General features: G+C 45.2%; 2 protein-coding genes across 3 annotated transcripts in view; one reads left to right on the top strand and one right to left on the bottom strand.

Moving 5' to 3' along the window:
- Window positions 1-2,512: 2,512 nt before the first annotated feature.
- LOC135378410 (uncharacterized) overlaps window positions 2,513-23,264 on the bottom strand; it is a 69,446-nt gene continuing 48,694 nt past the window's right edge. For both annotated transcript variants that reach the window (XM_064611440.1, XM_064611441.1), the window contains exons 2-4: window positions 11,316-11,531; window positions 5,547-5,675; window positions 2,513-2,814 (exon numbers count right to left, since the gene is read on the bottom strand). In XM_064611440.1, coding sequence (XP_064467510.1) covers window positions 2,752-2,814; window positions 5,547-5,675; window positions 11,316-11,531 — 408 coding nt within the window. In that variant the 3' untranslated portion in view covers window positions 2,513-2,751. The remainder of the gene's footprint in view (window positions 2,815-5,546; window positions 5,676-11,315; window positions 11,532-23,264) is intronic.
- The window catches only part of LOC135378409 (uncharacterized), a 53,962-nt gene continuing 52,416 nt past the window's right edge, over window positions 21,719-23,264 (top strand). The window contains exon 1 of the mRNA XM_064611439.1: window positions 21,719-22,460. Coding sequence (XP_064467509.1) covers window positions 21,883-22,460 — 578 coding nt within the window. The 5' untranslated portion in view covers window positions 21,719-21,882. The remainder of the gene's footprint in view (window positions 22,461-23,264) is intronic.

The raw sequence follows: 23,264 nt of genomic DNA, 5'->3' as shown, positions 1-23,264 counted from the left end.
GAGTGAGTGCCGTTGCGGTTCGTTGCTTCGCAGCAGATCACGAACGGTACGCCTCAATGATAGGTGAAACGTTCATAATATGGCGAACAACTCCAATACCAACGCAATGACCCGAAAAAGGCAGGGTGAGCCGGAAATCACACAAGTGCGCAAGCTCGTAATGTGGCAGCCGTTACAGCTGACTGGCTACGGAACCATATGGAACGCAAGATAACAGAACGCAGATTGAAAAGGCAGAACAGAACCTCGTAGACCCTACTACATGTGTTAAATGCAGGGTATATTTTTCTTTTTGAGACTCTGTAACAAAAAAAAAATATTAACATATAAATGCCATTTCATAAAGGGTATTGCGTGACCACGTGACACGTTTGAGCCAATTGTGGGTGTTATTGCCAGTGGCACTCATGTTGACGTCATTTTGATGGTGGGCCGGTGTGGATATTCTATATAAACGTATGTTTTCTCGGTTTGACGCTAGGCGTGCTGCACTCGGATGAAGTCGAATGTTTAAAATTCGAGTTTAGAGAAACCGTGGGGTTTTAATGCGTGAATTTTCGCATGGAGAGTCCTTGTTGTGTGCTTTATCGACTGCAAGTACGAAAGAGCTCCCACAGCTTCTGGTCAGAGTCCCTTTAAATACTTTGCGTTGTATGTCCTGCGACAAACCAACACGTTTTCACAGAGCGTACCTTGGAAAAGCCAGGCAACACGATGAACTATCACAGGCACTTTAAGCTTCTACGGCTTCATTTACGGGATTGAGTAACAGAACTTAGCCTATAGAATAACCGACAGTCGTTATCAACCGAATGGCTGTCAGGACAAGTATTGGGGGTAACTTGTTACTTGTAGAAGCTGCTTTTCTCCGTAGCTTTCGACTTAGTTCGTTGCTTTTCAGCTCCAATAACTTCCTGAGGAACTCGTTCCTCCTTCAGGTAACATGAAGTAGCTTGCGAAAATTTCGAAGTTCGATTCTCGTCTACAACTATCGCGGGCTGCGTCCTCGATCCCTCCCTAGTGAGACATCAACCACATGCGCGGCGCGTTTTGACCGTACATTAGGAGGCTCAAGTGACGTTCATCACTGTGAATAGCAGTGTATTTATAATGACAGAGGGGACTGCGTAGGAGGGTTAGAACTTGGCGTGGTTCTGCGACATGTGCGTAAAGGACAACTCATAGAACCTAAACTTTTAATGCCTTCTTTGTGCTCCGTTCAAGAACATTATTAAGAGATCAAAATCATCAATCCTTCCATGTAAAGATATGCTTCTTTCGTAGTTAAATATTAGTGAGTTATAGTATACCGTTGATAAGGTTATCGTGCCTATCGGAACCAATCGCAGTCCTACGTGATTCAGAATCTTATCCACTGATTGGTTCCGGTTGATACGGTTCGACGCAAGCCACATCAACGGTCTGCTAAAACTCTCTATTGGTATAGTTTACGTATATCAAAACTGTTGTAAAAAGTCTGATTTAGAGAAAGGTTAGGAACTAAAAAGTGTATATTAGCTAGCAAGTAACTCGTTACTTTTCCAAATAACTTACGAACTTCCAGTTCATTTTCATATCCTCTAACTTCATTGGCAACTTAGTTACATTTCTTGCACAACAGCACGTTCGCAAAATTCGCGGTCCGCCCCTCCTTCCCGCCTGCGCGCTCCGCTGCTATGCGGGAAAGCGGCCTTACAGGACGTGAATGCAATGGGAAATTGCGTTGATGCCAGTTAACAGCGGAACAAGATAAGCATGTTAAGATGTCATCGTCTAACACGAACGAACAACATGTAAAGAACCCCTGGAACCATGAAGGCCCTACAGGAATATAAATCTAGTGGACAGAGGCGAAGCGAATTTTAATGCGTAACGCTTATTGAGATATCGTCGATTTTTTGCACAGGGCCCCATGTTTAAACAGATTTTTCGACTTGTCGAGTAACTTCCCCACCTCTTGTCGGCACCATTGGAGTAAGAGATGAAACTTGCCATTAGAGCAAGCTTGAGCGAACGACCATAGAATGGCACTTTGAGAGTTGCTGGCACCTGCTTCCAGTGCCATGCCACAGATGACGTGCCCTTCTGCTGTTGGAAAACAGTGTTCTTGATGCGCTGTACGGCTGCTTCTAACGTGTTTTGCTCAGACACACGAATAGTGCTTCGCTTGTCAACGCATCAAACAACTCGTGCCAATAACAGGACACGTAGGGCTCAGCACAAACCACACCGAGAAGGGTTTTATTCCGTCGCCGCATCAGACCACGTGCCGACGATGCATGCGTGGCCCCGTTCGACAAAGGGCGTTGCGGTCTGGTGTCCCATTTAATGCATTTTTTTGATTCAGATGAGCCGGGAGGAAGACAACGACGTTTTACCTCCTATATTGCTCTTCTTTCGTGATCTCGCACGACTACTCACCTGGAGGAGACTGTTGCTTCACTACACCAGAAATCCACTTCAGCTCCACTTCATCTCCATTATCCCGACCAAATGATTTAAGAACCCAGAATGTTTTGTAACATAACAACGTGGCACTTTATTGCATAAATAGATGCGTAGCAAGAACGCACCATATCGAGGTGTCAACACGATGACTACGAGTCAAACACATTTCATGAATACACAATAAATAGATGAGCGAACAGCCACGTTCAATTCGATGTGAAGCATGAGGGATCACGAAAATCAACAAAGTTCATGAGATCATCGCTCTTATGAGAAGTTCGTCCAGGGTTGAAGTTACTGAGCCTAGGACTCTGTGCAGACGGCCATTTGAAAGCCCATGTCCGAAATGATGTTCACGTGTTCTTCCTGAAATAAACACGAGAAAACTTGATTATCCCAAAGGTTTAAATATACCATCACAGCCTGTATTTCGTTGGCGCACCGACACATGAAGAGGTTAAGAGCTGAAATGGCCCATGGAAGTTCTTATTTTCTGTTTGGTTATGACAATATGACACGTGAGACGAAAGAACAATCAAGATAAAAGAAAACGTGCTCGAACGGATTCTAAGGAATATAAAAAGGAGGGCTCCCGTGCTAACGGCGACGTTCCATCTCCAGGGCCAACGATGTCGGGCGCTACAGTCAGAATACACGTCCGTAGTTGTACGTGAAAGATGCACTAAATAAGCTTCGCTTCAGAATATCGACACTGAGTTCCAACAGAGAGAAGGGGGCGCCACCTTGTTTCCGCACCACACCAGCGCCATGCCCAGTTGAAGTTCGAAGACTGCTATGCTCCCCGTGGGATAAGGATGCGTGTGTGATTGTTCTGCGATAATCCATGTATTGTCCACGAGAGCGTCCCGTGAATGTCAAGGTGAGCTCAAGGCTGTCAGTGTATCCTGATTGTCTGCTTGCAACAGAAAGCAACATTTCGGAGCGCGCTCGGTAGACGGAATCTTGACGCTAGCCTGGCACGGAAACAAGATGGCGGCTGCTCGCCCTCGGAAGTAGAGCTATGCGCCTGTTTTCTCGTTAACATCAGTAGCATTGGCGATATTGTAACACTATATGCCTCCTGTTGCATATTAAAAGGTGTTAGCCATACTGTCATGAAATATTAGCGTCGTTTTTATTCCACAGTTTCTAGAGCGTTGAACAGTGCAGCTATAGTGCACTGAAACGCCTACACCGCCAAATGGGTTCCGAATTAGGACGGTTTTCTAACAAAAAAAAATTCAACTCCCCCCCCCCCCCCCCCCCCTTTGATATGGCGTATATTGCTCATCTTTTATCCGGGCGCCGCCACCGCCAAAAAATTCTGCATGGCTCCTAGCTCAACTCGGAAGTCAGTGTCGCTACCCTGAACCGAAGCTTATTTAGCATTTCCCACGTGAAACTTCCACAATCGTGAACACGCGCACACCTAGCGCCATCATTTTTCTTTTCCAGATTTTTTTTTTTTTTTTTACTACCTCTCTCCTCGTTTTCGTCTTTCCTTCTCGATCTCATCGAGTTCGAAGACAGGCGGGGGCCGAAATAACACAAAGAACTTTGGGCGAGCAACAGCAAGGAAGCTCGTCATGGAAACAAGCGTCGATGGCGACAAATCATTTGTAGTTGAACTCCATTGCACTACAGCTGCTACTGTTACTGAATTTACTGTAGGGGAAAGCGGGACTTGGCGGAAAAATCCCTTTTCGGCTTCATGATCACCCATACAGAATGTTCATCGAGCAGCACTAGGTGCGCGTGTGGAAGAAACTTCGTGTCGGTGCACGGAGGCGTTGGATGTTAGTAAGTAAATAACGTATTTCACCGCTGTAACTAAAATGGTGCACAATCACATCGCTTCCGCCCTCCTTAATCACACAATATGTGCAAGTTATGAAACAAATTGTAGTTGCCCTGGATTATGGCTGGTAACTTCAAGCAACGACTATGCTGCAAAGATCTAACGGCAGGACTTCTCACTTTCGCAGTTATATCAAACAAACACGAAGCGGTCCTCGAAAACAGTCTGGAAACTCCTCGCGTCTCAGAGGGTGCGGCGCAGTCTCAAGAAACGCATGTCTGAATGAGCCTTAAGAAAGTGTACACATGTTCCACTTTACCCCTCAATATTTGCTGCTTTGCCCTCCCCATGGGGCAAAGAGAAATTTTGGTTACTTTGAAACATATTTTTTAAATAAAATCTCTAATAGCTACCACTATGGCACACTAATGGTGGTTTGCCAAAAGATCAAAGAATATTTTAAGTGTATAATTTTACATGCAGATGTCCGCATTAACATGCTCAAAAACATTATTGAACGTCAGTATAACCGCTTTGCCCCACCTTCCCCTATATCCAGCAGTCTAACACCTTATTCACTTCTCACTAGCTGCAAACTGAAAACTTTCGAAGCACAGAGCCCGTTCAACGCATCAGTGGTCATATCGCTTTTTGTTTTCCGTTCCCACTGACGGCAATGCGCGATTTTTGCACTTCACTTGTGAAACTACTTGTGGTCGTAAGCTTTTCCCTTCTGCAACCGTGCAACACTCCACCGTTTCTCACCCAATGTACAGGGTGGGTGCAGATAAAGTAGCCCCACATTTTTGCAAGTATGGCGTTTCCTGCTTACCGCATGAACCTCCGGTATGACGGATTTATCCGGTACAGACGCACAAAAAATCGTAGTAACCCAACTCCGCGTAACAAAAAGTTATCCATGCAAACGTTGCTCTCCGTGCATCCCGATTTTCCTGGCAGAAGTCAATATAGCGGTCACGGCACAGTTGCGTCTAGCTACCGCTAGGCGTACCAGGTCTCGTTTTGTTTCTGTGTAGGTGGCACCCCCAGCGGTAGGGCGATGCAACTGTGCTACGTTGCAATGTCTCATCGGAAATACACGGAGCGAAGTTCACGTTGCTAACGATTTTATTGCGCAGAGTTTGGTTACCACGATTTCTTTTTTTTTTTTCTTTCTCGATTTGCACCGCATAAATGCACCGTCCTGCGCCGCCGGAAGTTCGTACGGTATGCGGGGAACGCGCTATGTGCGAAAATGTGGGGCTACTTTATCTGCACCCACCTTGTACATAATTCTTACCTCAACGAGGACTCCGATGATGTACTTATTGAGTATGACTACCGCGTCCTGACTGTGTCCTGCACCGGTGAAAGCGAGCGTGGCGTCTCTTCCTGCGTGCTCCCATATGATTTCTTCTCCGCCCGGATGCTGCAAGAATTGCGTTGGTTTTTACTGGTTGGTTGGTTGGTTGGTTGGGTACTGCACCTTATGGCTGTCTAATACTACATTTCGCGACGAACAACGCGCACATATACTATCAAAATTAAAAAGTATTCCATGAATAAGCACGCTATGGCATCATCGTTCGCAGCGCTCTTGCGTACCCTGTATCACATAGACGACACTATGCTTTTGCATTTGCAATGGAGGCATTGACTCCTCCGATGACAGAGATAGACGCAGGTGTTGGTTCGAGGGCTTATATTTTGCCATCTACCATACACTACGTTTCTTCACCTCAAGGCTCTCGCGCGTAATGCAAGGCAAGCAGGATGCAATGAGCGACATCTCTCAAAGTGTCGCATCCCCCTTTAAATATGAGTACTTGCGAAAATTTTAGCCTAACCATTAGTTCAATTACATTTTCAGTAGTTGAACTACATTTATATCGAGGGCAAAGTATAGTTACAAGATTTCAACTACATTTCTAATATGCTCAGAATAAAGAGTTCGCATCATTAATATACACGCAGATTTCGAAAAAGAACAGTAAAGCAATGAAACCACTAAGAACTTACATCAGGATAACACAGCTCCTTCCTTCCTTTTCCTTCCTTTTGTTTACCAACAAACGCGTTTTGGAGTAGCCAGTTCTGACTGGGTCGGGACTAACCTCTCCATATTTTTCTTTCTTTTCCAATCCAATCCAATAACACAGCTCATAGCTCATGCAAAGGTACAAAAGGGACTTAACTCAGGGAAGCCAACTTGACGAAATAACTTCATTTAAAAAACTTAACCCTCCACCAAATCGTAACCGGAAAGTTATTAACTGTCAACATATAAATGAATTAATTTTCTTGACTGACAGCCACAAACGGTCGGAAAGAGACAAACTCGATGACGTAAGACGTCTATTCTAGAGCTCTAGTCTATTCTATAGACATCTATTTCTAGTGCTCTAGTCTATTCTATACGTCAAAATGCGCAAAGTTGTCACATCCGTTGACAACGTGTCCCTGAGCTTGGAGGAAGGACAAAAAAACAAAACACATATACGCACTGCACAAGACAAGGCCCAATTAGTCATGTTTGTGCTGTTCATTTTTACGTTGTCTTTCGTCCTTTTCCCAAGCTCAGGGACATGTTGCCAACGTCAAGTATCACCAGCTCGCTTACATTTTACTTGTATGCAAGTTCAGTTCGATGCTTTCCATCATTGGGACATCCACTGTGTACATATGCTTGCTTTTCCATCACTGGAGTTTGACGTTTGGCTCTCCAGTGGTGAATCACCCCATGTCACAGTCAGGATTTATTTGTTCTTGTTGGCCATCTGACGTTTGACTACTCTATGATAAGGCCCAGAGCTCCCCTGCAAACGCGAGTTTCGACGCGATTAGCGAATGCGGAAGGAACGCGGATATTACACCACCGTCACATGATGCGTTCTAGCACGATGCCACAATCCTCATTACGTTCGTCTACCCAAGGTGATAGGACTTGGTTACAAAAGTAGCCTTATCCAAGTGCATTCAAACCAGTGTGATATCCCAGTGCTAAGACGATATTTTTACCGTTCAACATACGTGAAACTTTCAGAGGGGGAGCACATAAGGCAGTTTGTACGCATGCTCCCTATAGATGAGGTTCCCCTCATCTGTTCCTGACTGCACTCTCCATATTTGGTGACTTACTACGCGTCGTCCTTCAATAGTCAAGTAAGGTCATAACGGCTTCCCTTGCAATCCGCCTTTTCAGAAAGAGCTGCACCGCGCGGCTAACTGGTGAAGTACGAGGGTGGTTCCATAAGTTTCCGGCTCGAGGTAGAAATTGATTGCGCGCGAATTTGAAAATGCGATTAAGGACGCGTGGCGCCATCTGTTGGAGGGCCGGAGCACCACCCTCAACCCTCTCCATGCTTTTGTCGGTTGGTGAGCGGCATTTCAAACAGCCAGGGGGCACTCTTCAGTGAAAATTGAAAAAAATCGAGTACCGCGCTGTGATAAAATTCTTGACAAAAGAGGGACTTTCGCCTAAAGAAATTAAAGCGCGACTGGACAACGTGTACAGGGAAGCCTCTCCGTCGTACACAACGACTGGGCTAAGCAGTTTCAACTGGGGCGAGAGTCCATTGAAGATGAACCACGCGATGGTCGTCCAGTGGAAGTAGTGACACAAGAAAATATGTCTCTTGTCGAGAAGGAAGTGCTGAGCGACAGGCGTCTGAAGGTGAAGGAAATCTCAGAAAGGCTGGGGCTTTCCAAAACAACCGTTTTTCGCATCATCGGCGAGGGCCTTCCCATGAAAAAGGTCAGTGCGAGATGGGTGCCACGACTTCTCTCGTCAGTTCAAAAGCAACAGCGCGTCGTCTGTGCCAAATAGTTTTTGGAGCTCTGTCAAGAGAACGAAGAAGAAATACTGAAGTCAATTGTCACAGGGTATGAGACTATGGTGCTCTACTATGATCCCCTTTCGAAAAAGGAGTCGATGGAATGGCTCAAACCAGGAGAAGCACACCCAAGAAAAGCCAAGGTCACACAATCCACAAAGAAGATCATGGCAACAATATTTTGGGATTGTCACGGGATCCTCCTCATCGCCTTCAAAGAGAGGAACACCACAGTGAATGTGACTTATTATGCTTCACTCCTGCACCGACTGCAAGACGCCATCAAGAAAAAGAGGCGCAGCAGGTGTGTCCGGTTGCTCCAGGACAATGGCCCTGTCCACACGGCTTCTGTTGCCAAGGCTGCACTGAAGGAGTGCGGCTTCGAAGAAATCCACCACCCACCCTACAGTCCAGACTTGGCACCGAGTGGCTACTTCCTGTTCTCAAACTTGAAGAGGGATCTCAGAGGACGGAGATTTCAAAACGATAGTGAGGTGCAAGAGGCAATTTTCCAGCATTTTGCGGACAAAACTTCGGACTATTTTTTCAAGGGTATAAGAATGCTGGTTGAAAGGGGTCAAAAGTGCATCGAAGTCAAAGGGACGGTCTCGTACCCCCTGCCCCTTTCATAAAGTCTACCATTCGATTGCCCTTTGTTGAAAATGAAATTCTGCTAATTTACCCGACAAAACACGCCGCAGTTATTAAATAACCGAATTAAATTGATAAAGATTGCAGAGCACGCCGCGATCTGTGTTGGCAACAATAAGAACGGCCACGTCGCCTTGCGGGTAAGTCCGTGATAGGATACAGAAATCGTCTGCTTTTGCGCGTGCTAGTGCATCGGCGTGAGCAGACGACTTTCAGAAGTTACTGGGCACCGCGGCAACTCGTACATTTTCTTTCAGTTCTCAGGTGAAAAACGCGCATTCTAAGTAGTGGCAAGCATGGTGGTTCAGAACAACTATGTTAATCCTCAGAGACAATTTAACAGTCGCAGGACAACCCCATCCACAATCACAAATCTGAAGTCGCTGGCCATCGGCGCACGCGGTCGCATTACAGCTCCGACCAAAAATATATTACGCGCGCTTCCATTACACTCCCCGTTGTTCACTGATCATGCTACGAAATGAAGTGTCGTTGACGACGTACATGGATAAGGAGTACGTGTTTATTTAAAAACCGCATTAAATACTCGCGGAAAGAAAACACGTGACTTAGCTTCCACGTATCCGATTGTGCGCCACATTATGAGAGACCCCACAGTCAATGCTCGGACTACATTCTCCACTCGCGGAGGTATATGCCTGAGTGTCGCCATTTCGAGAGCAAAGGGGGATTACTCAAACCAAGATGCTTCTGCAGACCCTTTTCAAAAGTCAGTCTGGCCACCTTCTAGCAGACGACATTCGGCCATATCTTGGGCACGCCGTACATGTGGTGCCGTGTATGGTAAGCGAGCGAGCGCGCGATGGCGAACGAGAAGTCACTGGTCGAGAGACTTGACGAACATACCAGATGGGTTTTCCCAAAGACGTGTGAACCCTTTTTGTGAACATATGAGTTCATCTGGCACGTCTGGCCGACACACGTATGGCTAGCGAGAACAGTATGCGTGCCATATACGGATTCAACTTCCATCCACGTTGCTTTGTCGACTTTCAGATACGGTACACCATATTTTTGCATGCTGTATTGTGTTCTTATGCACATTTCAAGACCAGTCGTGTATTTTGAATGTGGGACCTTACTGTGTTGCATGCTTTCGATGCTTCCTACTATCCTACTATATGTTCTATGCTTTCGCCTGCGAGGTATTTATAGTTCGCCCATTTAGAATGGCAACAGAACGCTTCTGACGATAGTTATTTGTAAAGCCAGGTATCATGTGAACTTTAGCCGCCAAACAGTTTGTGCACACGCCTTGTTTCCTTCGGCGTCTCTCATGCCACGCTGGCTGCACAAGAGCACGCAAAAAAAAAAAAAAACACTGACATTACAAATGCAGATGGACGAACAACTCATGAAAAGAGCGATGCTTTGATGAGAAAGCAGACCAACTCCCTGGCGGCGCACGACAAAAGATCACCCCAGACGCGCGGTTCAAACAGAGCCGTACTATCCGCGCGCGGGCAACGCTTCCATCCTTGCCCAAAATATGGCGGACGCGCGCTGCCAGAGCGTAGTTGGCTCGCCTTAAACTAGATGGCGCTGACGACGCACCCGCAGGCCGACGTCATACGTGACGTATGCATGAGAGAGGCGCAGCGTTCGTCGTCTGCTCTTACGGCACGTTTCGACAAATTCCTCGAAAACGACTTGATTATTCCGAATGAAACTTTGACGGTTGTATGCGTACAGTACTCGTGAAACTAGTTTTGGCTAAGTTTCGGAATCGTCCCGGCTGTACGAGACCGTCCCTTTAAGGGTGACTATGTCGAAAAGTGATACACTTGTTTCGTCTCTATGACTATCAAAAGTTGGTCGGGCCGGAAACTTATGGAACGACCCTCCTAAAATGGTTGTCAATTATGGCGTGAACTAAAACCATGTGCGCGCGGTCTCCGTTGGTCATAAAGGGTTAATGGAACATAACCTGAAGTTCATGGCGCGTCGGGGATACACCATCGTACTTTGGGGGCAGGGGGTACTGATCTGTCATCACATGCTGGAACAAGGTTATTACTGGTGCTCTGTGCGAGCAAATACTGAACTTCTGCTGTGGGTTGTCGTTTGCATGGCAACCGAAAAAAGAAAAAAAAAGAAAGCCAAACTTCTCCCTCTTGCCCTAATTAGCTTTGCAACTGCTGAACGCACATGCTATTACCATCATTATCAAAAAGTCTTCCGCTCCATAGGTTCACCAAATGCTGAATCTCATCGCAAAAATGTGCACCCCCATATCATGTGGATACGTAATGGCAGACGACGAATGACAACCAAATTGTTTCGCCAAAGTTCCGATAGGATACGCCACAGTCTTGCGCATACGCCGTCAACATTTTATGAAATGGCGAACTGCGTTTTCTGTATTTCTTTCAGCGTGTATGTTTCTTTGTAATTTCGCCTTTTCCGATTTACGGTGCCCACGTACCATATACTATAGTTGTATGAGCGTACCACTTGTCTTCTAGCTTGGTCCACCACGCGAAAACTTTTACATACTAAAGTTAGAAAGCTTCAGTGATATTTTTTAGCGTTATACAGCTGGAGGAACGAAGCGCACGACTCACCTGGGTTATGAAAGACGTAACATCATAGACGCGATTGTGGACGACCAGCCAGCAGTCGTCGTGGAAGCAGTGTTGCGCAACGTCGTCGAGGGTGTAGCGCTTGAGCGAAGACGGATTGGACGTTGCCCTTGTGCTGCTCTGTGAGACCAGCTGCTGGAGGCTGTCACTGGCAACAGCTACCAGGCTACTTATGGTGCTCAGCATCCTGCGCAATTCCTGGAATGCAAGAGCAAACAATTTCAGAAATACAACAAGGTAAAACGGCCTCAGCCGGAGCTGAACGACTCTCTCGAAAGGTTCCATGGTGGCCGTAGAGAAAAAAATTGATAATGGAAAAGTGGTTTAACGGGTTTCTTTGTCTTTTTTTTTTATGTTAGTGATGTCGAACAAGCGAGCAACATTTTGCACAGCATAGTCCTCCTTCAGACTGTTCTACAGTTTATCTGAGGGAATTTACGGCTGGATACGCGTAGGCATCCATATGTGTTTTCGTGAGATTTCGCTACATGGGCAGTTGAGTTGGCGTTATGTTTGATTCCGTGGTAGTCTAATAAGAGCGAGTAATATCCGTGCCACATGGGCAACAACAACAACAAAAAGAGACATCAGTGTATGATGTCAGTCTGGTCTCGAATGCTACTGCTTACGATAGTCGCGCTGCACGTCAGATTGGAATGACATTAAACGCGATGATGTCGATGCGGGTTTCACACTAGCCGCGAAAAAGATGGATACTTGAAGACCGCAAACGTGTTGAAAGAGGTTGAAAATACTCGTAATAACCCACAAAATGATAAAATTTGCTTCATTTCATGATCGATGATCTGTGCTATGCCACAAAAGTGTTGTCATCTGGCTTGTCAGGTGGCAATCTACGCCGAAAGCATTTACGAAAGAAAAAAAATCGGTAACAGCGCCTTGCATTTTTGCAAAAATAATGCTTCTTTTCGTGTAATTGATAAAATAATTGCGCGGTGCGTAGTACAGAGTTGCTTTATTGAAGTTTTAAATTGCTCGTGTGCTTAGACAATGGGAACGAGGGTACGCGTTTCATGGGCGAATGAGTTGTGGCGATCTCATAACGCGGAGAATGTCATTCGGACGAATGTCATTAAAGGGACGGTCTCGTACACCCTGGCCTATCCACAAAGCGTACGATTCGATTCCTCATATCTGAAAACGTAATACTGTGAATTCGCTCGTCCAGAATCGCCACGGTTATTAAATAAACGAATTAAGTTGATAAGAACAGCGCCAGCACATTGCGATTTCTGTTGGCAACAGCGATATCCGCTACGATGGCAGACCGCTTATTGGATGAACAAATCGTCTGCTCTCGCGCCTTCTTGCAGCGGTGAGAGCAGACGACTTCCAAAAGGTGCTCGAGGATCACGGCGACGGCAATAAATTTGCTGCGTGTGGTCTGGTCAAACGAAAGACGCGTATTGTAAAATGTGGCCGAACAACAATGTCAATACGTCTCGCATCTTCATTTCGAGCGGCAGTTTACGTGGATGACTCCACCTAATAAAGGCAGTTGACGCTTATTTACTAACTTGTCTCGTATCGTTCGGTATTTTGAGCACTTCTAGTTCGTCTTACCTGCGAAAAGAATATTCCGTATGGAAGTGGTGAAAACGTAACCCGGGTGTATAACAACTCTTTTGTCGACGACAATGTGACGAAAGTGGATATAGAAAAGCACCTGTTGGGAGTCACACACTCGAAACATCTTCAACAAAAGGTCTGATTGTCACACGCGCGTGCGTGTACTCCGCACGTTTCGTTCACGAGGCATATGAGGTAAGAGACGTTCTGCGGGCACGATATGTATGGGACGGCGCCGGACGCAGCTCGAACTAAAAGATGTCGGCCGTCACGCAGTCAACTGTTAGCGGCAACGGTGTCCAAAGAACTGGATACGCGCAGTATTGAAATGTAGGTATTACTTTGTTGATAATAGCCAAAAGTGATGTGTACAGAAATTGTCGGCACCGCACGCAGCGGCAGTCCCGCGAACCTCGGAAGGAAGTGCTTGATCCAGCAGGCTACATCAGTTTGTTTTGCATATAGCCTCTCTAAGGTATTATCCCTACCGGAGCAGTATCGCCAAACTATGCTCAATAATGTTGTCTTGTACCCCTTCAGTAGCTGACACTAACTGATGAGAGTGGCACTCCTTCCTGTGCCAGGGTCACAAATACTGTATAACAACTCCAATTCGCAGGCTTCACAGCTCTATTTAATTTTTCCCTGCACATTGCTGATGTGAGAAAAGTATTGCATAATATAAATATGTAAGTTATATCCACAAATCAGTGTTGTGATTATATGATGTTCAAGCAACAAAAGTCAAGACAACCTTGTTGACAGGACAGGACGACAGGTTGCTCAGAGCTTGCTGCTTGAATATCATTATGACTACCCGATACCAACAACCCAATTTTAACACAATTGGTCAGTCCTGTGGACGTACATTACAATAAGGGACAATAAAAGATGACTACATAAACACTCAACTTCCGCAAACTTTATATTCAACGTGCTGGACATGTTAGTCTGCAACCCCTGATATCGAATCAAAATGTGAGCCAGTATGGGCTCATGAACACACCGGTGTAACATGAGCAACAATAAGCTAGACGACATGTAAACATGTTGCAAACCGCTGTTCCATCTTACAAATTTGTCATGGACGTCTAGGTATTTTCGATATTTTTGAAAGTTTCTAAAACATTCCCAAATCTTTTATATTCAACGTGCTGGACATCTTAGTGTGCAATCCCTGACACAATCAAAATCTGAGCCAGTATGGGCTCATGAACACACCGGTGTAACATGAGCAACAATAAGCTAGACGACATGTAAACATGTTGCAAACCGTTGTTCCATCTTACAAATTTGTCATGGACGTCTAGGTATTTTCGATATTTTTGAAAGTTTCTAAAACATTTCCAAATCTTTTATATTCAACGTGCTGGACATCTTAGTGTGCAACCCCTGACACAATCAAAATCTGAGCCAGTATGGGCTCATGAACACACCGGTGTAACATGAGCAACAATAAGCTAGACGACATGTAAACATGTTGCAAACCGTTGTTCCATCTTACAAATTTGTCATGGACGTCTAGGTATTTTCGATATTTTTGAAAGTTTCTAAAACATTTCCAAATCTTTTATATTCAACGTGCTGGACATCTTAGTGTGCAACCCCTGACACAATCAAAATCTGAGCCAGTATGGGCTCATGAACACACCGGTGTAACATGAGCAACAATAAGCTAGACGACATGTAAACATGTTGCAAACCGTTGTTCCATCTTACAAATTTGTCATGGACGTCTAGGTATTTTCGATATTTTTGAAAGTTTCTAAAACATTTCCAAATCTTTTATATTCAACGTGCTGGACATCTTAGTGTGCAACCCCTGACACAATCAAAATCTGAGCCAGTATGGGCTCATGAACACACCGGTGTAACATGAGCAACAATAAGCTAGACGACATGTAAACATGTTGCAAACCGTTGTTCCATCTTACAAATTTGTCATGGACGTCTAGGTATTTTCGATATTTTTGAAAGTTTCTAAAACATTTCCAAATCTTTTATATTCAACGTGCTGGACATCTTAGTGTGCAACCCCTGACACAATCAAAATCTGAGCCAGTATGGGCTCATGAACACACCGGTGTGACATGAGCAACAATAAGCCAGACGACATGTAAACATGTTGCAAACCGCTGTTCCATCTTCCAAATTTGTCATGGATGTCTAGGTATTTTTGATATTTTTGAAAGTTTTTAAACATTTCCAAATCTTCTATATTCAACGTGCTGGACATCTTAGTGTGCAACCCCTCACACAATCAAAATCTGAGCCAGTATGGGCTCACGAACACACCGGTGTAACATGATGCAACAATAAGCCAGACGACATGTAAACATGTTGCAAACCGCTGTTCCATCTTACAAATTTGTCATGGACGTCTAGGTATTTTTGATAGTTTTGAAAGTTTCTAAAACATCTCCAAATCTTTTATATTCAACGTGCTGGACATCTTAGTGTGCAACCCCTGACACAATCAAAATCTGAGCCAGTATGGGCTCACGAACACACCAGTGTAACATGAGCAACAATAAGCCAGACGACATGTAAGTATGTTGCAAACCGCTGTTCCATCTTACAAATTTGTCATGTACGTCCAGGTATTTTTGATATTTTTGAAAGTTTTTAAACATTTCCAAATCTTTTATATTCAACGTGCTGGACATCTTAGTGTGCAACCCTTTCTTTTTTTCTTAATAAACATATCCCCCCCCCCATGACACAATCAAAATCTGAGCCATGGGCTCATGAACACACCGCCATAACATTAGCAAAAATACGGCATGGTCTTTGATGCAGATATGTTGGATGGTCCTGAAAAGGGCTTTTTTTTTCATAGGCCAGGGGTAATTGAAGACGCTGAAGTAGATCAGCTTATCCTTGATTTTGTCATTTGCTCCAGGTGTAATGACATGAATGGAAAGCCTTCACTTATCACGTTGACAACCTCCTGCCGCTTGCGGGAATGGATAGAGAGAGCAGCTTTCTTCAGCAGTCTATCCAAGTTCTGATACATATATGACCAAATCTGAAATTTTGCATAACGTACCATGAAACACACATTTTTATATGCAAATAAAAAGCTGCGCAACAAAAACAAACCTTACAACACCTTTCAGGAGAATACAACACCTTTAGGAAGAATACAACACCATGTGTATGTGACTGATCGAAACAGGTTCCGGATTGTGCGCACAACACACATGCTGGTATTGGCGAGCAGTGTCTACACACACACCTGCAATGTTTGTACAATTTAGAATGGTGTCACGATCAAGCGGAACATATATACGCAAAAAAGTGCGCTTTTATGGATGAGTCTTACCCGCGTCAATCGATTTCCGATCATCCACTACTTTCACTGGCTAAACACTTTGATGTTGCAAAGGGTCAGTAGCTAAAGGTTCATCGACGTCCCCGGTTCTTCAATCGATCGGCGCCGATGAGCTCATCTTCACCGCTTAGTGACAGGGACCCGTCACTATATCGCTAAATTTGCTATCAGACATTACGACGTCGCGCGTGACAACTTTCAAGCGCAAAGCACATACACCTCCGACTGTATTGTGCATTGCGCTTCGGTCGCCCAATGGGCGAGCTGCCACCATAAATACCATAACCATGTCACATGTGACGTTGCATGAGAGGGAGTTGAATCCAGCTGCGACTTCCGTCGTCTGCTGTCACGGCATATTCCTTCAAATTTCTCGAAAACCACTTTGTTGTTCTGGTTGAAACTTCGCGACTGTATTTCTGTAGCACTCTTGAATATAATTTCAGCTAAGTTTCGGAATCGCTCGATCTGTACGAGACCGTCCCTTTAAGTACGAGGGGCGTTTAAGTCAAACCGGGACTTTCTCTCTCCTGAGTGTATAAATGGCTCGCGCTACTTCTTTTTCATCATTTTCACACGCGACAGGCCTCCGCGTTCACCACGTAGTGGTCCGAAGTTTGTGCAAAACAGAAGACACGTGCTAGACAAGATGCCCGACAACGAGGTGAGCGCGCACATCGAACAGCGAATTGTCATGAAGTTTCTCGTGAATGAAGGCGTAAAGTCATCTGAAATTCACAGAAGACTTCAGGTCCAGTATGGCCACGACACACTTAGCCGCAGCAAAGCGTTTGAGTGGTGCAAACGGTTCCGAGACGGCTGTACATCAGAACAGGACGATCCCGGCCGGGGCGGCTCAGAACCTAGTGTCAGAGTTCCCGAGAACATCCAACTTGTGGAGCGCCTGATCCTCAAGGAGCAACGGATAACATGTCTCGAACTGGCTCGAAAGGCGGACCTTTCTGTGGGAACGTTGAGCACTATCACTCATGAACACCTCCATTTTCGATTTCCATGTCTTCGTGCCACTGAAGGCGTTCCTCGGGGGCCGCCACTTCAGCTGCGACGACGAGGTCAAGAATGTGGTCCGATCATGACTGCTACGCGTCGGTAAGGATTTCTACGCTGCTGGCATCCAAGCCCTCGTGAAACGCTGGGACAAGTGCATTAGTGCAGCTGGAGATGATTACGTTGAAAAATAAAACTAATTTCTCGCCTGTAAGTTCATTTTACTTTTGCGAAAAATGAAAAGTCCCGGTTTGACTTGAACGCCCCTCGTATATCCGCATAGTACTGCACGAATGATAGCAAGACTTAACTCATTGCGCACTTAATGTCATCTTTCCTTCCCGTGTGGCAGATGTATACTAACAGGCCGAACCGCTTTTCATGTGCGCAAAGACATGCAGATACTTCCGCACCACCAAAGTGGTTGAATTCGCCTGGACTGTATAAGCCTATGAAGGAGAGATTCATCTCTTCAGTGTCTGTCACCATTTCATCGTCAGTCCACTGTCATCTCTTTCAGTCGTAACCTTTCCTTAAGCAGCCGCATTTGGTTACACACTCGATTTGATGTTGCACAATGTGTATTATTATACGCCACTAGCAGCACACAATAAATTCCCTCTCTCTCTCTCTTTTTTTTCGACCACAATGATGGTTCGTTGTTTTCGGTGCTCTTTCTATTTCGGAATCTGCTTGGCTCGGCACATTGTCTCTTTTCTTTTCTTCATTTTCACTCGTTGGAAGTTGTCGCCGTTGCTTTTCTCAACCGCCTTCATGTGCCCAATCCGAATGCAGCTGTTCCCCAATTTAGCATCGAGGGTCTTATGCGCGGCCCATGGACTAATCTTTGTCTTCTTTCAGCCTTGATATCCTAGTGAGTGGCAGACGGCACTTTGCGAAAAATTTTGATCACTGGTGACGGCTACGCGAAGGCTCACGGTAGATGGAATCACGACGTTAGACGTCGTCAATTCACACAACTTATTTCCCAAGTTTTTTACCAGTGCCTAGGTGCAAAATAAAAACTGAAAATGACCAGGATGTCTTCCCCCCTTTTTGTGTTGATGTTTGTGGAGTTCAGTTTGAGAGGTTCGTGTGGGCATCAATGTCATTGTTAATAAGAGCGAAGGTAACATATATGGGGTTTACTCTTTTGAGTTCTGTGTTAGCGCCGCGAAGCAACCGTGGCTATGAGCGGCGAATGGGGGGTTTACTAAGTAATTACCCATGTTTTGTGTGCAGCACGATACGCTTAAACGCACCACTTGTAACAATTAAGGGACATTAATTTCGGCCCTTCCGTCATAGCTGTGGAATGGGATGAGAAGGAATGCTGGAAACTGGGATCCCAATAACTTAGGCAATGGTTATGAAACATACGGAGAAGGACGGAAAATTTTCAGATTGGAAGAAGCGCCTTTTTTCTTTTTTGCATGGCAAATGTTTTCATGTTCTGTTCGCAGAAACGCGAAAGATAGATCCACGCGAAGAAAAGCAAACATTTCTACAGCAAGTGCATTCAGCGCAGTAACATTTTACTTTTTCGCAGGTTTGCGAATTAATAAAAAAAAAAAACTGAGCATTTCTTAATTCCTCGAATTTCTCGATCGTATTTTTTAGTGGACGTTGTGTGCAGTTTTCTGTGTGTGCGTGCGCGCCCGTGTATATTGCATGTGATACGTGATTTCGCAACGTTACGTTGGTTACATAACATCAGTGAATAAAATATAGCAAAGAACGTCCGAAATAACGACAAAGACGAAACACCATTCTGTCTGCTTATGAGCGACGGCAGACTGTCTGCCGATGAACGAAGAGTCTGCACCTGTCACGTGCAGCCACATCATTTGTGACTGGTGGAAGCACTATAGGGGCACTGACACGCGGTATGACTGCTCACGGGGTGTCAGCGCTAAACAGCAGGCAGAACACCGATGGCATTCACAGAAATGTTAGCGGACCCCTGCGTCTCGTCGGCTGGCAAACACGACGTCGGTCTTGTTTTCTCTATCTGTCTCACCTTTCTTTTGCACTCCCCAAGGATGGGGCCGAAAATAGCATTCCGCGTTTTCTACTATTTTCAACGTCCTATCAGAAACCACATGCCTCTCAGATTTTCCTTGTGCACGTTGGACAGATTTGCGAGTTTTGCACGCGAATGAACACACGCGTCGGGACTTTAACCCGATCGAGTTTAAGCCTCACGATTGTCGCCATCCTTTTCGAATCAGTACAGGACCAATTCGGGTAAAAACCCGAACTGGGTTTTCAATTCCAATCACGTATGAAATACACCATTTGTAGCACTCTGCACGCGAGCTTAACGTAAATCTTATTTGAGTACAACAAGAAACAATGCTAAGCACATTTCATTTTACAGCATGTGGTGGTTGTGACTATAATTGGCGAAGAATGCTGGTTTGACCAATGTATGGACCTTTAACAGCGGGCTGTTGCTGGCGTTGCTGCGTTAACAGCTGGGTAGGCAGAAAAAAACAACAACAAAAACACACACACACAGAAACATGACATCACTCAAATTTAACAATGACATGTGGTTCCACCCCGAATGAGATATTTAATAGTAGCACCCTATCCCCCTGCCCCCCCCACACAGAAACACTTCCGACCCCGGAAAGTATTTAAGCCGAGAGAGCCGGACTCTAGATATGAGCTTGCGAAGATCACAAGCAACAAGATTGGAACCCCAACTGACCACGTGTGAATTTACGCTTTTTTGTTTGCGGAATGTAAGTCTTTCCGACGGTTTATGGGGCTGACATTCAAAACAAAAATAAAATGCAATCGGAACGCTTTTGTGTTGCGGTTTAGTGTTTACATTAGTTAGACCACTGTAACTAAATTAACCTTTATTTAACTTAATTTAGCTGGTTAGTTTTATTTTGTTACATATAAAAATAAACTAAAATATGCAATTATACTAAATCAAAATTCTCACAAAATCTCGCCCCCTAAATTTTTCTGCATGCGGTATCAGTGACCTCCGAGTCGCCTTCAAGACGACGTGCATATTCTCGGAAGTTATTTTGTCAAGTTTATTTAGAGACAACGGTAACCCAGATACATGCACATATGACGAATATTACGTGGCATTGATTTTATGCAAATATATGCAAACCTCACTCCCGGCCACTGCTTCTACGTCGCGGCGAACAAAATCTGTAGGACTGCGCGAATATTCGGATTAGTCGGATACCGAAGCGAATAATTGCAAATTCAATTCCAATTGAACGATGAAGCTATACCCTCGTAACTCCAAAACGCCACCGGAGGTGCATTAAAACAAAATGAGTTGCCTGATAGGAGGACCCGATTACACATATCACATATATAGGAGCAGCATATCTGTGTGTGATGTATGTTGTTCAGTTCGGTTACGTAACTATTTTGTTTCGGTTGCATAAGTATTTGCATAGGATATATAGATAATTGCTGAGTGGCTGATAATTGCGGCGGTGAATCGCCCACCCCATCACCATCCAATGTATATATATATGTGTGTGTGTGTATGTGTGTGTATGTGTATGTGTATGTGTATGTGTATGTGTATGTGTATGTGTATGTGTATGTGTATGTGTATGTGTATGTGTATGTGTGTATGTGTGTGTATGTGTGTGTATGTGTGTGTGTGTGTGTGTGTGTGTGTGTGTGTGTGTGTGTATGTGTGTGTGTGTGTGTGTGTGTGTGTGTATGTGTGTATGTGTGTATGTGTGTGTGTGTGTGTGTGTGTGTGTGTATGTGTGTATGTGTGTATGTGTGTATGTGTGTATGTATGTGTGTGTGTGTGTGTGTGTGTGTGTGTGTGTGTGTGTGTGTGTGTGTGTGTGTGTGTGTGTATGTGTGTGTGTGAGAGAGAGAGAGAGAGACCTGCATGCCGGCACGCACAGCAAAATATTACGAGATCGCCGCCAGAAGCTCCTGTTCTTTTATTCGCTCTTGTAGGGAAGGAAGCATGGGTGCACGTAGAGTCACTAAATAAGCTAACAACATGGCGGCTCGAACTCCCCACTTTTGCCTGAGTGACGATACTCTGAAGCGTAGCTTATCTAGTGACTTGCACAGACGAAGGCAGTCTGGTTCCATAGGAACTCTTTTTCTTCGGAGGTTCTAAACCACTAGATTGAGACAAAGATACTGCCGACAATTTCGGAATTACGCGATATACGCAGGTCCCATTAGGGGCGGTCCTGCATCCTTGCAGTATCGTATCTATAATGATCCCAGGGCCCCTTATGCCCCTTCCTCGGAACTGACCACCGATTGGGAGTCCCTCCATTTAACCCTTCGTCACAACTGACTGTATGCGTCGACAACCCAAACCTGCCTCGCCCTTTCTTTCGCCCTCCTCCCTGCCCTCTTTCCTTCCAGTACGTGGCGCCGCCAAATTTTGTCCTGCTCCCAACCTTTCTAAACTTAGCCGAGCCCAACCGTCCTCCTCTCCTGATACGACGAGGGAAGAGATCGCTTTTGATCTAACAAACGAATACGCTTCTCGAGCCGCAGACGCGAACATTGACGAGCCCACGACGACAAAATCCACCTCTTCTAGTCGACCTTCTGTGACTCAACACAGGAGTTGTACCATACGACGCAGAAATGGCACCTCGTAACTGGAAACGACCCTTAACCACCATCTACAACGACAACTACAAGTACGGCAACAGCCTCTACTCTGGAGCCATCGATGATATTGAGAAGCGCTACCAGAACTCAGTGAGCAGGACGTCTTTTAGGTCAGACCGGGGGGATGCCAACCTGACCACGTTCGCCTCATCGAACATTGGTTCCGCTGGAAGCGCCCTCGGATCTGTGCACGGCTCAGAGTCGACCCTGAGGCCCACAGGGGGGGAATCAACTCCGATGCCCACACTGTCACCTCTACAGACAGTCTTGGAAAGTGATCTGGACTTTGACTTCCAGCGTCGGCCTCGTTCAATGCTGGCGGATATATCAAAATTTCGAAGCCCACTGCAAGTGCCTTCGTCATTCAGTGACGACGAAGATTTTGGTAGACTTGGAGAAGACGCGTTCGGAATACGTCGAAAGAACAAGCTGAGCGAGCGGGAGAACCGTTCCCTGGCATCCTCTGTGCGGGCCGCGGCTCCTCCGGCACCCTTGCCGTCGCAGACTGCATCTTCGACGGGAGTCACGGCAGATTATTACTATGATAAGTGGTCAGTGGATGTCTTAACTAGGGCTCGGGATCTAACACGTTTTTCCGATTTTAGTTTAAAATGTTTCCGTTTAAACGTTTTATACGCCGTTTAGATTAACGTATAGTCTGGAAAACGTTTCCTTGATGCGAAACGTTTAAACGTCTCGCTAATGCGAAGCGTTTAAGCGTTTTGTTAAAATGAAGCGGTTGAACGTTATGTCAAGGTCGTTTAAACGTCTTGCTAATACGACACGCAACGCCTTTTGAAACGGATTGCTATTTAAGCAACTTCTTATCTTTATTAATAGGAAACATGGACGCGCGAGGCATTACGGAGACAGACAGAAGTCGTCCCCGTTATGCCTGGCGCGTCATGATTGCCATCAGTAATTACCAACTACGAATGTTTCTCACTGTCTTATAAGTAGCTTATTACTTCTGTTCATATTTGGCTTTTAATCAACTCTTTTTGTGTTCATTTTCGTCCTACATTTCACTATGAACCGACGTGTTTCACTATAGTTTTAAACATGTCGAGCTCGTAATGGCGGTGATGACGTTTGGATCTTTTGGGTAGTTTATACTAAAAATTCCGTATTTACCTCCTTTACGCGAGTAGTATTTTGGTGAAAAGACCAACGCGGAAGACTGTCACCTTGAGCGACTACTTTAGCCTGAAGCATGTAACCTGCTCTTTCCTACTGGTTCCCACTATTGCACTCTAAAACCAGAACATTTGCCAATTACGCGTTAAGAACCAATCACTGCCCGAATGATATTCTTGCGCCAGAGTGGGAAAAAAGGGATGAACACGACTTTTGTG

The sequence above is a fragment of the Ornithodoros turicata genome, chromosome 1 (assembly GCF_037126465.1).
Source record: "Ornithodoros turicata isolate Travis chromosome 1, ASM3712646v1, whole genome shotgun sequence".
Taxonomy (NCBI): domain Eukaryota; kingdom Metazoa; phylum Arthropoda; class Arachnida; order Ixodida; family Argasidae; genus Ornithodoros; species Ornithodoros turicata.
This window is presented reverse-complemented; position numbering and strand designations above follow the sequence as displayed.